Below are 13,310 nucleotides of genomic sequence, written 5' to 3'. Positions count from 1 at the left end.
TCAAAAAGCAAGGGTGCTATTGTTATTTATTGTTTTGAAACCTTGCACTTTACACCAATTTATTTTTTGTGTAAAGATTAAAAAACAACGTTCAGGTTTCAGTACTTCAGGTCCAGTAATTCTGACTACTAACATATTCACCAAGGTAAACCACACTTCTAAGTTCTTCTACCCTTGACAGTAGAGAACCCTTTTAGCATAATCAGCATTAGTTAGCTCACAGACAATCTGCATTCGATACAGATAACATTTCAGCTTTCCTCAGTGAAGTGTGGGGTGAACCGAATGAAATGTTCTTTACCGGCTTAATCTCCATAAAAATTTATGAGAAGATCTTGTAACTGCTGCTTTAATGTCCTGTATGACCTGTGTTGTTAAAACTGACCTATGTCAGGCCCATTTCTGGTCTAACACCCAATCTGCCTCAAGAAATTATTTAACTAACTTCTGATTAACACTTTTTCACTTGTGCTTTCTTTTCAAATTTCTTTCTGAATTTTCACCAACACGCAATATGAGATTTTTTCCTGTAAATAAGTTTCCTCTTTAACAGTTAACCACTTTTTAATAAACAACAGCATATGATTACACAACCTTGTTCAAAAGCCAATCCTCAACACAGACTGACAGTACTTAAATAAGCAGGCACTAACAGCCTCCCCATTACAGCTCCAGCTATACCAACATTTTCCACATTTTACCCATCTTGCACCAGTATATTTATTTTAACAAAAATATGTAATTTTGTATTAATCATTGAATGATGCGGCCTTTTTTAAGTTGAATACCTTGTACTAGTCAAGAGTATGAGCATCAGTTACTACGTTTACTTATTGGCTGTGTGTTGACCATTGCAACTGGGTCAGTCCATTTGAAGTGACCCAAGGGTGGTTGCTTGACCAATTCAAAGAAAATTGAAACTTACCCACTTGTTTCTTATATGTCTCAGGACCATAAAACATTTTTTTTTAATTTTTTATTTAAGCAGTTTATTTGTGGCGGCCATTTTTGTTATGGTACGCACACCTGTTTTTGTGATTGTAAGGGTTTACAGAAAAATTCCTAACTAAAAAACTATTGGTCCTGGAAGGTTGAAATAAAAAACAATTTATTCATATTTTTCAAGGTAAAAGATTGGTCTAGTGGCTTATTTACCTATTTCTCTTCTTTCTATGAGAAAATTATCAATAAAGTTGAACATAAAAAATTGTGAAATTTCATTTTTGGTAATGTTTTCAAGAGGCAGGGATGGCATTCACAGTTTGAATTATTTTTTTATGTGTAAGTATATGTTAGTAGTTTTACCATAAATAATATTAATGGTGATATACTTACTCCTAAATTTTTATGAATTTTTGAAAACTAATTTTTAAAAAAAATAAAATTTTTGGCTTCATATAACTCTGGCGAGGCTGGTGATAAAAATCTCAAATTTGCACAACTTGCAGTGTTTTTGTAGATATTATTGGCAAATAAAAATGTTTCTTGTGTACTGTACTAATAAAAACATAATCTTTCAAAAATCTTGAAAAACCTTGTTAAAAGCAATACCATTTTGACTCTCTAAATAAGTGCTCCAAGGAGGTTTCTTGTCTTCTTGGCACTTTAATACTTTTATACTTATTACTATAGTTGAAATTGACTTGTTTGAACCATTCAACTGCAGTGCTCATGTTATAACTGGTGCTTGAAGTCATTTCCAGTCGTCAGGAAAATTTATGGTACAACATTCTCATTTATGCTTGTTGCATCATTTGGCTTTACATTTACAGACTGGTTAGTCTGACATTAGTCAGTGACATGTTCACATCTTTACAGTGTCTCAAATTTCATCCTGTGTTTGGAAGTGTTTATTAAATAGTTTTACTTAATAATTTTGCAAATTTTAAAATCGGTTAAATTTTTACATTATTTTTAAATAATTTCACATAAAACAATGGAAGAACAATGTTCCATAGGAACTTATGTGAATGAAGAATGTCATAAACAGTGTATAGTACATTGCCAAAAGAACTCATTAAAATTTGTAAATTTAGTGATGAAAACCAACAACTTATTTTTTTACGTGCTAATTCAGATGTCACTAGTATTTGTAAATATCATGAAAAAATGTTTTTTTTTTAAAATTCAGTCGCCTGTATGGACAGTTCTGTTGTGACCCTTTAGATTTCATAAAAAAAACAGTTAAGAAAAACTTAAGAACTCTTAAGCTCTGTGCTCTTATAGAACACATTTTTCCAAATTTAAATTTGGTTCCTGGAAAGTCTCTTTGTGTTAACAGTTTCAAAAGTATTTTTTCAAAAATGTAAAATTTTTCAGAAGTGGTAGATAGTAGCCTTGAAAATGACAATGTGCACGCTCATTTTTTTCACTCAGCTGGACTATATACATCATTTCAAAAGTCTCAACAAGACGAAGTTTGGGTACCAATCTTCAAAGTCCTGATAAAGTTGACACCACTTGAATTAACTACAGTGACTGGTCATTCTCACACAATTTCAAGAGAATTATTATAAGAGATATCACAGCTGTTGGCTAACCACACTAAATAATAAACTTTCATTGCTACAAAAACAGGCTATTTGTTTGAAGAATAATTAAAATTTTGCTGCAGTCTATTTTTTCTTTCATAGTGTACACAAAAATAAAAATGATTCTTGAAAAATGATGTAGGCTACTCATTGAAATCTCAATGTTTGGGCAAATTTTACAAGAATTTTTGAATCAAAATTGTATTAGGTTACTTGTATTGATTAAATTATCATTAAATTATGAGCTATCATTAATAATTAAGAAAAAGCTATTTTAAAAATATTGAAAACGTCAACTTCAACAACATAAGGGCTAAATATAAAAAAGTGCAAAGAAGACAAGAAACCCTCTTGGAACACTTATTTAGTGAGTCAAAATGGTATTGCTTTTCAGGTTTTTCATGATTTTTGAGAGGTTATATCTTTTTTATTAGTGCAATACTTAAGAAACTTTTTTATTTGCCATAAACATATACAAAAACACTGCTAGTTGTGCTAATTTGAGATTTTTTTACCAGCCCTGTCAGAGTTATTTAAAGCCAAAATTTGAATTAAAAAAAAATTAGTTTTCGAAAATTCATAAAACTTTAGGAGTAAGCATATCCATTTTATGCTACACCATTAATATTATTTGTGATAAAACTACTAACATATACCTACGTATAAAAAAATAATTCAAATTGTTTGTGCCATCCCTGGCTGTTGAAAAAATTACCAAAAGTGAAATTTCACAATTTTTCATGTTTAACTTTATTGTTTATTTTCTCATAGGAAGAAGAGAGATAGGTAAATAAACCACTGGACCAATCTGTTACCTTGAAAAATATGAAAAATTGCTGTTTGTTTCATCCTTCCAGGACCAATAGTTTTTTAGTTAAGATTTTTTCTGTAAACTCTTACAGTCACAAAAATAGGTGTGCGCACTGTAACAAAAGTGGCCGCTGCAGGTAAACTGCTTAAAGAAAAAAATAAAAATAAATAAAAATAGTTTTAAGGTCCTGAAACATGTAGGAAACAAGTGGGTAAGTTTCAATTTTTTTTAAATTGGTCAAGCAACTCAACCGGCTTATGTGTTTTTGGGATACTTCAAATGGATTAACCCGATTGTTAATTTTAATTACTTCTTATTTATATATTTATGTATTTTATACTTCTTTTTTTTTGAGATACTCCATTAAAAAAAGAGAAAATTTTATGTCATAAAGCATAATAATAATGTTCTAAACTTTACTGAAACTTTTAGTTTATAATGAAATATAGAAAATATTGAAATACTCTAATGTTAAAAATAATATTTGGAATTAAAAGTAATATTTGTAAATTTACTGAGTGTAAGAAACAAGTGGGACCAACTTCTTCACTTGTAGGATAAATTTTTATCAAAATAGTGTGAGGTAATTTATAGTAACTAAATAATTTATTTTATGAACATTACACTCAGGTTGGATATCTCTGAGATTGATCACCTACTTTGTCAAATTGCTGGTAATGTTGCTATTCTTTTCCTAATAGGAAAACCAAAGTGAGAGGTGGATTCGATTTGTGCAAAAGAATCTTCAGCTGCTTTGTAATTCATAAGGAGTTGTGCCTAGTGTATGGACCTACAGTAATAAGTGAAGGAAAGGTTAGACAATGGTGTCGAGACTTTAAAAATGGCCACACAAATGTGCATGATGAAGAGCAGACGGCAGGCCCAGTATTCAGACCGACGAAATCATTGAACAAGTGAACCGAAAATTGTGATGTGGCCGGCGATTGATTCTCTGGTTGATACCAAACTGTGACGTTGCGATCCAAAATCGATGATGTGGGAAACTGTCATCCAGCGTAATCCTCCTTCACGACAACGCGCGTCCTCACACCACTGCCTTAACCAAGAAGAAGATTCAAGATTTTTGTTGGAACTTTTTGACCACCCTCCATATAGTCCCGACCTTGCATCTAGCAACTACTTCCTCTTCTTTCATTTGAATAAGTGGCTTGGTGGACAACGGTTTGAAAACGACGAGGAACTCAAGACTGCCATCTTCAACTGGTTTAATTCCCAGGTGGTGAACTTCTATGCAGAGGGGAAAGAAACTGGTACAGCGTTACGAAAAGTGCTTAGAACTGATGGCGATTATGTGGAAAAGTGAAGTAGATATGTAGTAAACTAAAACTATAAGTAAAAATCTTTTCTCACAAGTTAATTTTTTTTAATTACCAAATGACCCTTATTTTTTAAATATGCCTTGCATGTATGCAAGAGATCATATTTTAAGTCTTACTGGTAATAAGAAAAAAAATTTCCATATAAAATATAACATAGTTTTAGAATTGTAATTGTAAGGAACAATTCTAATTGTGCAAATACTGTGCCTGCTGTTCAAGAATGCCCAATTATTTTTAAATCCTCAATTTTTAAACAAAAAAAGAACTTTTGTTTTACATTGAATTTGTTGTTAGTAAAACTTTTGTAGAATAATTCATTGTACTGATTCAGCATTTTTTACTTTTAATAGATATGCAGTATGTTGTGTTGGAAGGCCAGAATAAAGTACATTCATCTACATTGTTGGAGGTGAAGAAAGGTGTACCAAATTTGTGCATTCATCTAGAACAGTGTATCCCTGTACAAGGTGATGTTAAATTAGAATTTTTCACGAAACCAAAAATGATGAGGAAGGTAAGAATAAGAAAAGTGTTAGTAGGTTATTCAAATAAGTTTTCTGTTGTTGCATAATGTAACAAACTGATTCTTTATTTTCTAACTTTGAAAGTTGTGTTGAATTGGCTGGAATTTTTAAGAAAAGTTTTTTTTGTAAGAGATTATTACTAGTTTAAATTTGAACGGGTGTTATACAGTAAAATTCAGAAAGAAAAGGAAATAATTTAGGAAAATGATTCTAGAGCTTGAAATAGGGGAAAAAGTCGTTCCTGCAAACTTATGTTTAAAATCACTTTGCTTTGGGTTACAGCTAGGGGAAAACTGTGCCTGGATTTTAGTTCTCCCAGTGAAATGTCATATTAAAATTTTTAAGGTGTTACATAAGGGGAAACTTGATAGTTTTTTTATTTTTGGAGTTGAAAAAACAAATAAAACAGGTCCTACAAAGAACTGTATCACCCATAGTTTTTATGATATCAAACATAAAGCAAAGAAATTGGCGAAGAAAAACACATATCTTGAGGAACAATGACTGATAGATGCTTAAATTTTATTATTATAACTTTCAGAGAATTTAATTTTGAGATAATTGAAATTATAAATTTTATTATTTAATCTTGTAGAAAATCTAATTTTGGGATAATTGAAATTAATTTTGAGTAAATTATTTGCGTGTTTTAGTACAATACACTTAGACTTTAAAAAAATTAAAATAGTTATTTCTTTAAGAAAAAATGCTGTGGTTAATGCTATAATAATTTACAATAAATGTTCAAAAATTACACTGCTGATATTGATGCGCTTTCACTAACTCCTCTCAACTTGTTTCCTTATATTTTATGTTACTAAGCTAATATCTTCATGTTCCTTGATGAGGGCAGCAGCATTGAGAATGTGAGCAATCAGTTCATCATGTGTGTCTACGTTTTGCCTGTATACCTTTCATTTTATCCATAAACTGTAATCTAAGGGAATAAGGTCTGGTGATCTAGGTGGCCAATTTATTGGCCCTCTTCGTCCAATCCATTTACCAGTAAATTTTTATTTAAGAATTGTCTTACTTTATTTGTGAAATGTGTTGATATCCATCAAGTCGATTCTGTTGACTCATTTCTATTCATTCTGCTAATAAGAATAAATTTTCAAGCACTTAAGAAATTCATTGTTTAAAAATTCTAGATAATTTCTCCTCAAGATACAATGTTCTAGAATGAAAGGGCCTATTAATTACACCTGTTTTTAATTTTTACAACTTTTTTTTAATTTCATATTTTTTTTATTAAGTTTTGTTTTTAGTAGTCAATTTTGTTTTGTTTTTCATTTGTTTTATTACTTCAGTTTTCTCAGAATTTGATTCTGTATAAGTATTGATATAAAATATATGCATTTTAGTCATCATTTAACAAATTTATTGTACTTCAAACCTAAAAAAAGGTGTTTTTCATCACCAGATTTGCCCATTTTACATTGGGTATCATGGAAATCAGAGAGATTCAGTTCTGCAACCTGTTTTATTCAATTTCTCAGGTCAAAAAACTTTAGAAACTGTCAAGTTTACCCCTTCTGTAACTCCGTAAAGATTTCAGTATGACCTCATTTCCTGGCAAAATCTTTTGCTTGTCATAACTCGATAATAAAATGTTTTTGGACATGTTTATTGGGACATTTTTTCTTATTTCAAGCTTCAGAATCAGTTGCCAAATTATTTCCCTTTCCTCCTGAATCATTATATATTGAATTTGCATGTTGTCACAATCTGTATAAAGCTAATTGAAACTGAAAGTTTTGTCAACATATATGACAATTATTTCTTCAACAGTTGGTTAACCTTTTGTTCAGTGTGGTTGATCATTTTGCCTTCCATCATAATATGTATCTCAAGTTGTATGGGTATACACGTAATATCAATAAAAATATTATATATATCTACATACCAAATATATGTATGTATATATATTTGGTTGTATTAAAATTTCTATTACAATACTATTAAAATCAGTTGGCAGTTGAAAGTCAGCCTTTTCCTCATCTCACCAAAGCTTCTGATTCTGGTTATTCCCCTCACCAATTCGGCTACTCTTTATTATAAATAGCTCTTAATTAAGATTTATTGCTTTTTCTTGCAATTGAAAATAAATAATAATTTTAATAAATAATAAATATTTTTCTTGCAATTGGTTGCTTCATAAAAATAAATATTCTTCATAATCTGGTTGCTAATAATAAATAAATAATCAAAAACTGTTTTATTTAGAGAGTAGTGCAATTCCTACATTTTTAAGCCATAAACTTTACGACAAGATGTGATAAGCATTTCTGTGATGCAATAGATATTTTTAATGTGATAAGAATCTCCAATTTAACTTAAATAACTTGCTATAGTTGAAGTAAAATAAATGTTATGTTTATTTTTAGTAGTAAAAATAATAAAAATGATGTTATTTTTTTTGTTTCTTTGTTGGGTTTTACAACAATTTTTGCAGAAACTACTCCAAATTATAGTTTTTTTTTTTAATTTTTAATTAAGATTTCATATAAAACCAGTAATTATACTCAGTAATGTGTGTCTATACAATTTTAAGGCAATATTATTTGACTTAAAGCAGATATTTGGATAAAATCTTTTGTTATTTGTAACTCAAAAACAAAGAATTTTCAGAGCTATGTGATTTTTTTTCATTATTTTGATAGGAAAAATATGGCTTTAAAGTGTGATGGAAACTTCCTGAACACTCTGTGTGTGTATATATATGTTCTCATAAGTGCCACATCTTAGCACCATTTAGTAAGACATTGTTTTAGATATTTCACTTAACAGTTGTTTAAGCCATCCTTTAAAATCAGATTTGTTTAATTTTCTTTTATATGATGAAATTTATTATTTTTTTACTTACAGATAAACAGCAAATAAATTCTAACTTTAATGCTTTACATATTCTACTTTGTTTTATTATTTTATAAATTTATTATTCCATTTTTATTATTTTGGTTAAGTTTATTTTAATTCTTATGTATCTACTTTGTTAAATTTAATTCTTTTATTTCTGCTGTTAATATAAATTTTTATTCAGTTTTGACTTAGAAAGTCTTTTATCTCTTAAATCTAAACATTAATATATCAGTAACAAACATGTACATGTTTATTTATTTTGGGATGCAATTAATTTAAAAATACGTGCATGTAATCGTGACTAATCTCTTTGGAATATAAAATATAAAATTTTTATTAATTAGAGCAATAATGGTAAATTGTATTTAAAAGTGTGGTAAGTTACTTATTCATATTAACTACACACTATATGTATGTCATAAAAACCACTTTCCTACTTTAATTATAATGGAGAGAATATGCATTGCAATTCATGGCATCAGAAATGGTTGAGGGGAATGTCAGTATGGAAGGAGTACCTATGTATGACCTTCATCTGTCAGTTCTTTTCAAATTGGTTGTTGGTAGTGTTTCCATTGATTGAAAAATTAAAAAATATTTTGTCTTTCTTTCTGATGGTGGATTTGTTATTTGAAAAGGTTGTGAAAAAATCATTTATAATGATTTACAAGGAATTGTTTATAATATTCTTAATTGTCTTCAGATATAAATGCTATTGCATTCTTAGTATTGCTATTTTTAAGTAATGACAACTATAGAATTTCTTTGAAAATACTTATTACCTATAAAATAAAGATAAAGATGAATTAAAATTTAATTTATTTTATAATATGAATTTAAAGCTGATGTAGAAGTTATAGACACTCTTTGATCTCTTGATACTTTTCACTGAAGCATTGATACTTTTTATAAACTTAGCAGTTTATGCATTAAATCAAAATAATTAATTCTCCCTATTAATCATAGTAATTATGAAATTCTTTCAATGCTAATATTTTTAATTAATAGGAAACTAATTATTAAATATTGTTACAAAACCTTTTAATCATGAATAATTATCTTAAAACATGATAAAATATTATTTGTGTAACAGAATTTAATTTTCTAAAAAAATAAATTTAAAATGATATGATAAATGCTTGGGAATATATTGAACAAAATGTAATCAGTTGAAGTTAGCTAATATTTTATTTTTGGGAAACTTATACTTTACAGTTACAAATCGCTTTGCTTCGATTATCACATTTTTTTTCTCTGCTTAGGCACATGAGGGTTATTCAGTAAGTAAAATATCAAAGGCCAAAATATTGAACTATATATGAATATTATAAAGTGCTTTGAGAACCATAAGTAGGCATTTATTTATTTTTTATCAAAAACAGCTATTCAACCGGTATTACAGACATATCGTTATCATTCGGTAACATTGGCAAGTCTTCTTGAAAGATACATTTTCAAGAACTTCGTTCAGTGATAATATTTCTGGTTTCAGAGTGTAAAATGGTCAGAAATTTACTGCTGCATGTTGAAGCGATGTCGTACTAATTGCATTATTTGTGCAGATTTTTACTAGTGGGTTGGTCAGTTTAAAGAGGCTGAACAAGTGTTTCTGATAAGCATTGTGTAGGACATCCATTTGAGGTTGTAACTTCTCTGGAATTTTTACATTGATGAACTTATTGGTGGAGATAGGCGAGTTCCATTGAAGAAATTGCTGAAAAGTATAATGTAAGTGTTGGCACAGTTTATTCCATTATTCATAAAATGAATTACCATTAAACTTGCTCATGGGTTTCATGACTGCTTATAGTCAGGCACAAAGAAATCAAAACATCAGATATGAAAGAAACCAGAATTATCACTGGAAAACCAGGAAAATACCTGGTGGAAACCAGGCAGCAAAATACGCATCGTGGTTCTTTAGTTGATGAGAATTCAAGACCCAGCCATCAGTGTACATTGATGCTCAAGATTTGTTTATAGTAAGACCCACTTTTATGTACATTATTTGTCCTTTTTTGTTAGAATGACAAATGAAAGAAGATTGTATTTGTTTATCTGAAAATTTATCACTTACATGCTTAAAATGAAAGTAACACCTACATTACTGAAAAAAATGAGATAAAACTTCTAGGGAGGATTGGTTATTCAAGAATCCTTTTCCACATACTGCAACAGCTTTTAAATACTTTTCAGTTATAGTATCATTAATTCAATTTTTTGTTTGAGTTGTTGAAAGATTTTAAGTGGTTTTGCCATATTCCATGTTTATGTATTACCCATCAGAGTTGTTTTTTTAGTACATTGGAATTATTTTAGTCAAATTAGAGAAAAATAATGTAAAACAAAAAAGATCATATATCAACAAACTTCTTTGCTATTTGTTAAAAAAAAAATACTATCAGAATGCTGAGATAAGCTTGTACTTATTTTAGGGGATTATTTAAAAAAAAATTATATACTTTTATGATGATTGAATAAATTGTTGAAAACTGTTCTCAAAATAACTTTTTTTTATTATTGAACAGCCTTGTAATTTTTTTTAAAATGAATGTTAGAAATTTCATTTCAGGATATATATTTTAAATAAATTACCAATTACTGTCAAAAATGTTATTAAGTAGGTTATTTTATGTATATGTTACTTATACTTAAAACATTTAAGTGTATTATATAAACATTTAATTTAAGGAATACAAAACATAAATTTAGAATCAAATGTAAGGCTTTTTGAGTCATCAGAGATTTGTCCAAATTGATGCTTTTCTCTATTCCTTTTTGTTAATCTTTTTGCTAATCCTTTCCATGTTAATATTTTAACATTAACAATCATTATTATTTTAATAATTAATCCTACATTCTCATGTTCAAGTATCTTTCTTATAAATTTCAGCCTTTTTCTTCCTTTACATTTTTAACCCCATACATCATCCTTTTATTACCAAATTAATTAACTTCTGCGCTTTAATAATTCCCATAAACAATCCTAGTAACTTATTTATAAAATTTTATCATTAATTTCTATCCTCTCCTATGTTCTGTTGATTTCTACCTTATTTCATTCATCCTTTTTAATTTTATTTCCTTGATAGCAAAGTTCTATAACTTCTTCCACTTACTTTATCTAATCTTTTTAACAAAATTCTGCCACTTCTGTTATATTTTGTTCCCTTATCATAATATGTAATTCTTCATCCTTTCTGTTACATTTTATTGTTACTTATTAAAGTTTAGAAAACTCAGTCAACATGCAAGGTGGGGATGGATTGCTTGATTGGTGACTGACATCTTAACAAAGTCCTCTTATAGTACTCTTTCCCCTACTTTTTTCCTGTTTAGCCTCCGGGAATCACCGTCAGGTATTACTTCAGAGGATGAATGAGGATGATATGCATGAGTGTATAAGTGAAGTGTAGTCAGTCTTGTACAGTCTCAGGTTGATCATTTCTGAGATGTGTGGTTAATTGAAACCCAACCACCTAAGAACATCAGTATCCATGATCTAGTATTCAAATCTGTATGAAAGTAACTGCCTTTACTAGGATTTGAATGTTGAAACTCTCGACTTCAAAATCATCTGATTTGCAAAGATGCGTTCACCGCTAGACCAACCTGGTGGGTTCTATCCCCTACACTATGCATGGCTAACAGCACTTCAGACTATTACTTTATATATGCACGATACCTGCATAAGGTTCTTTGAATTGCTAACCTTTTAATGAGCAATTCCTTTGTTTTAGACATATTTATTTTTAAACCTAATTTCCGTCATAGTAAGAAAACGGTTAACTTAGAGTTTCTTCTATCTGTATTTTTATTTTACCAGAAGAATATGATCATTGACAAATAATTTTTATTTTTTCTCCTTACATGCTTGTGCCACTCAGATTTGTCTCTCATTCCTGTTTTGCTTATTTTTTGTAATCCATGTTGAAAAAGCAGTGGGGATGGCTATATCAATATTAGATATAGTATGGTGGTTCTCATCTGCTTCAGCCTTCTTGTGTGGTACCAGTTACTTTTTGTTGTAATTATATGGGTATTTTTCCAGCCCCATTAACTTCGGATGCTAATCTATTTATCCTGTAAGTCCTGCTTCTTTTGAAGTATATATATTAGTTAAGTTTATTAAAGTAATACTGTTGAGAAAATAATAGGGAACAGCATCAAATTTTGATCAAAAGAATTTTAATTTTTATGTTTCCAGAAGAGGTATTCCATTTTAATTCAACAAATTTTCAAAAATTTTATTGCATCATTATTTTTGATATATGATAATTACCCACCTTGTAGTGGCCAAAAAATATATTTTTATATTTTTAAAAATGTTTTTCCTTGAGTAATAGACTATTTTCTAACTTGCCAACAAGTAAAAACAGCCATTTTTGTCACTTTCCTTAAGCTGTAGCATTTTTATTTTACATCATACAGAGGTCAAAAAGGGCTGTTTAGAAAGAGTAAAGATGGAACTTCATCTTAGTGTACTCAAAATTCATTTTGTTATATAATAAATCTTGTAATGTTTAGTGAAGTTATGTTTACAAATTGTTGTTTTTTCAAATTTTGGGCCCAAAATAAATAATGAAGGGGTTAAGGTAACAATCCTGTTTTTTGCCTTTTATATCTTAGGTATTGTTAGTACTTATAAAAAAAAAAATTGACCCATTGTTGAAAAAAAAATGGTCACCAAATCGGAAGATTTTGAAAATGTTTCATTTTTGGGGCCCAAAAACCACATGTGGTATAGGTGGCAAAAATCTGAATTGTTTGTAGTAGTAAATACATTTTATATACTTTAAAACCATATAACATATATTTTGTTACTCAGAGGGGTTGACGAGTAATGAAGCCATCAAAACCGCCAAAAGCACTGTTCCTTCTAACCATGAACAATGTATCCAAAAAATTCACTGCATGTATTTTTTCAGATAATAATGTAGGCTTACTATACAAAATATTTTGATTTGTCTAGATATTCTTTGATATTTGATTTGTCTAGATATATATTTATATTTGATATTCTAGATAGTTTGTTACTTAAAGTATGACTCATACACACAAACTCATGTTTAAACACGAAAGTGAATAGACATGAATGTTTGTGTAATCCTGAATGTAAACATTATTCAAGGCTCAGCTACTGTTATTATTTTAGTGTGATATGTTGTATTGTTGCTAATGTTAATACTATGGTTGAGTATGTACACTTGTTTATAAAGTAATTTTATTTGCAATGAACTTC

The 13,310-nt window shown here is 29.0% G+C and overlaps 1 protein-coding gene across 6 annotated transcripts in view; it reads left to right on the top strand.

Moving 5' to 3' along the window:
* The window catches only part of LOC142325138 (phosphatidylinositol 3,4,5-trisphosphate 3-phosphatase and dual-specificity protein phosphatase PTEN-like), a 138,531-nt gene that overhangs the window by 39,070 nt on the left and 86,151 nt on the right, over positions 1-13,310 (top strand). For all 6 annotated transcript variants that reach the window (XR_012756515.1, XM_075366733.1, XM_075366911.1 and 3 more), the window contains exon 7: positions 5,033-5,196. Coding sequence is in view for 5 of the 6 variants with exons in the window: in XM_075366733.1 (XP_075222848.1) it covers positions 5,033-5,196 (164 nt within the window). In the remaining variant the exon portion in view is untranslated. The remainder of the gene's footprint in view (positions 1-5,032; positions 5,197-13,310) is intronic.

This window comes from Lycorma delicatula, chromosome 1 (genome assembly GCF_047948215.1).
Source record: "Lycorma delicatula isolate Av1 chromosome 1, ASM4794821v1, whole genome shotgun sequence".
Taxonomy (NCBI): Eukaryota; Metazoa; Arthropoda; class Insecta; order Hemiptera; family Fulgoridae; genus Lycorma; species Lycorma delicatula.
Note: the sequence above shows the minus strand (reverse complement) of the source record. Positions and strands in the feature narration are given on the sequence as shown.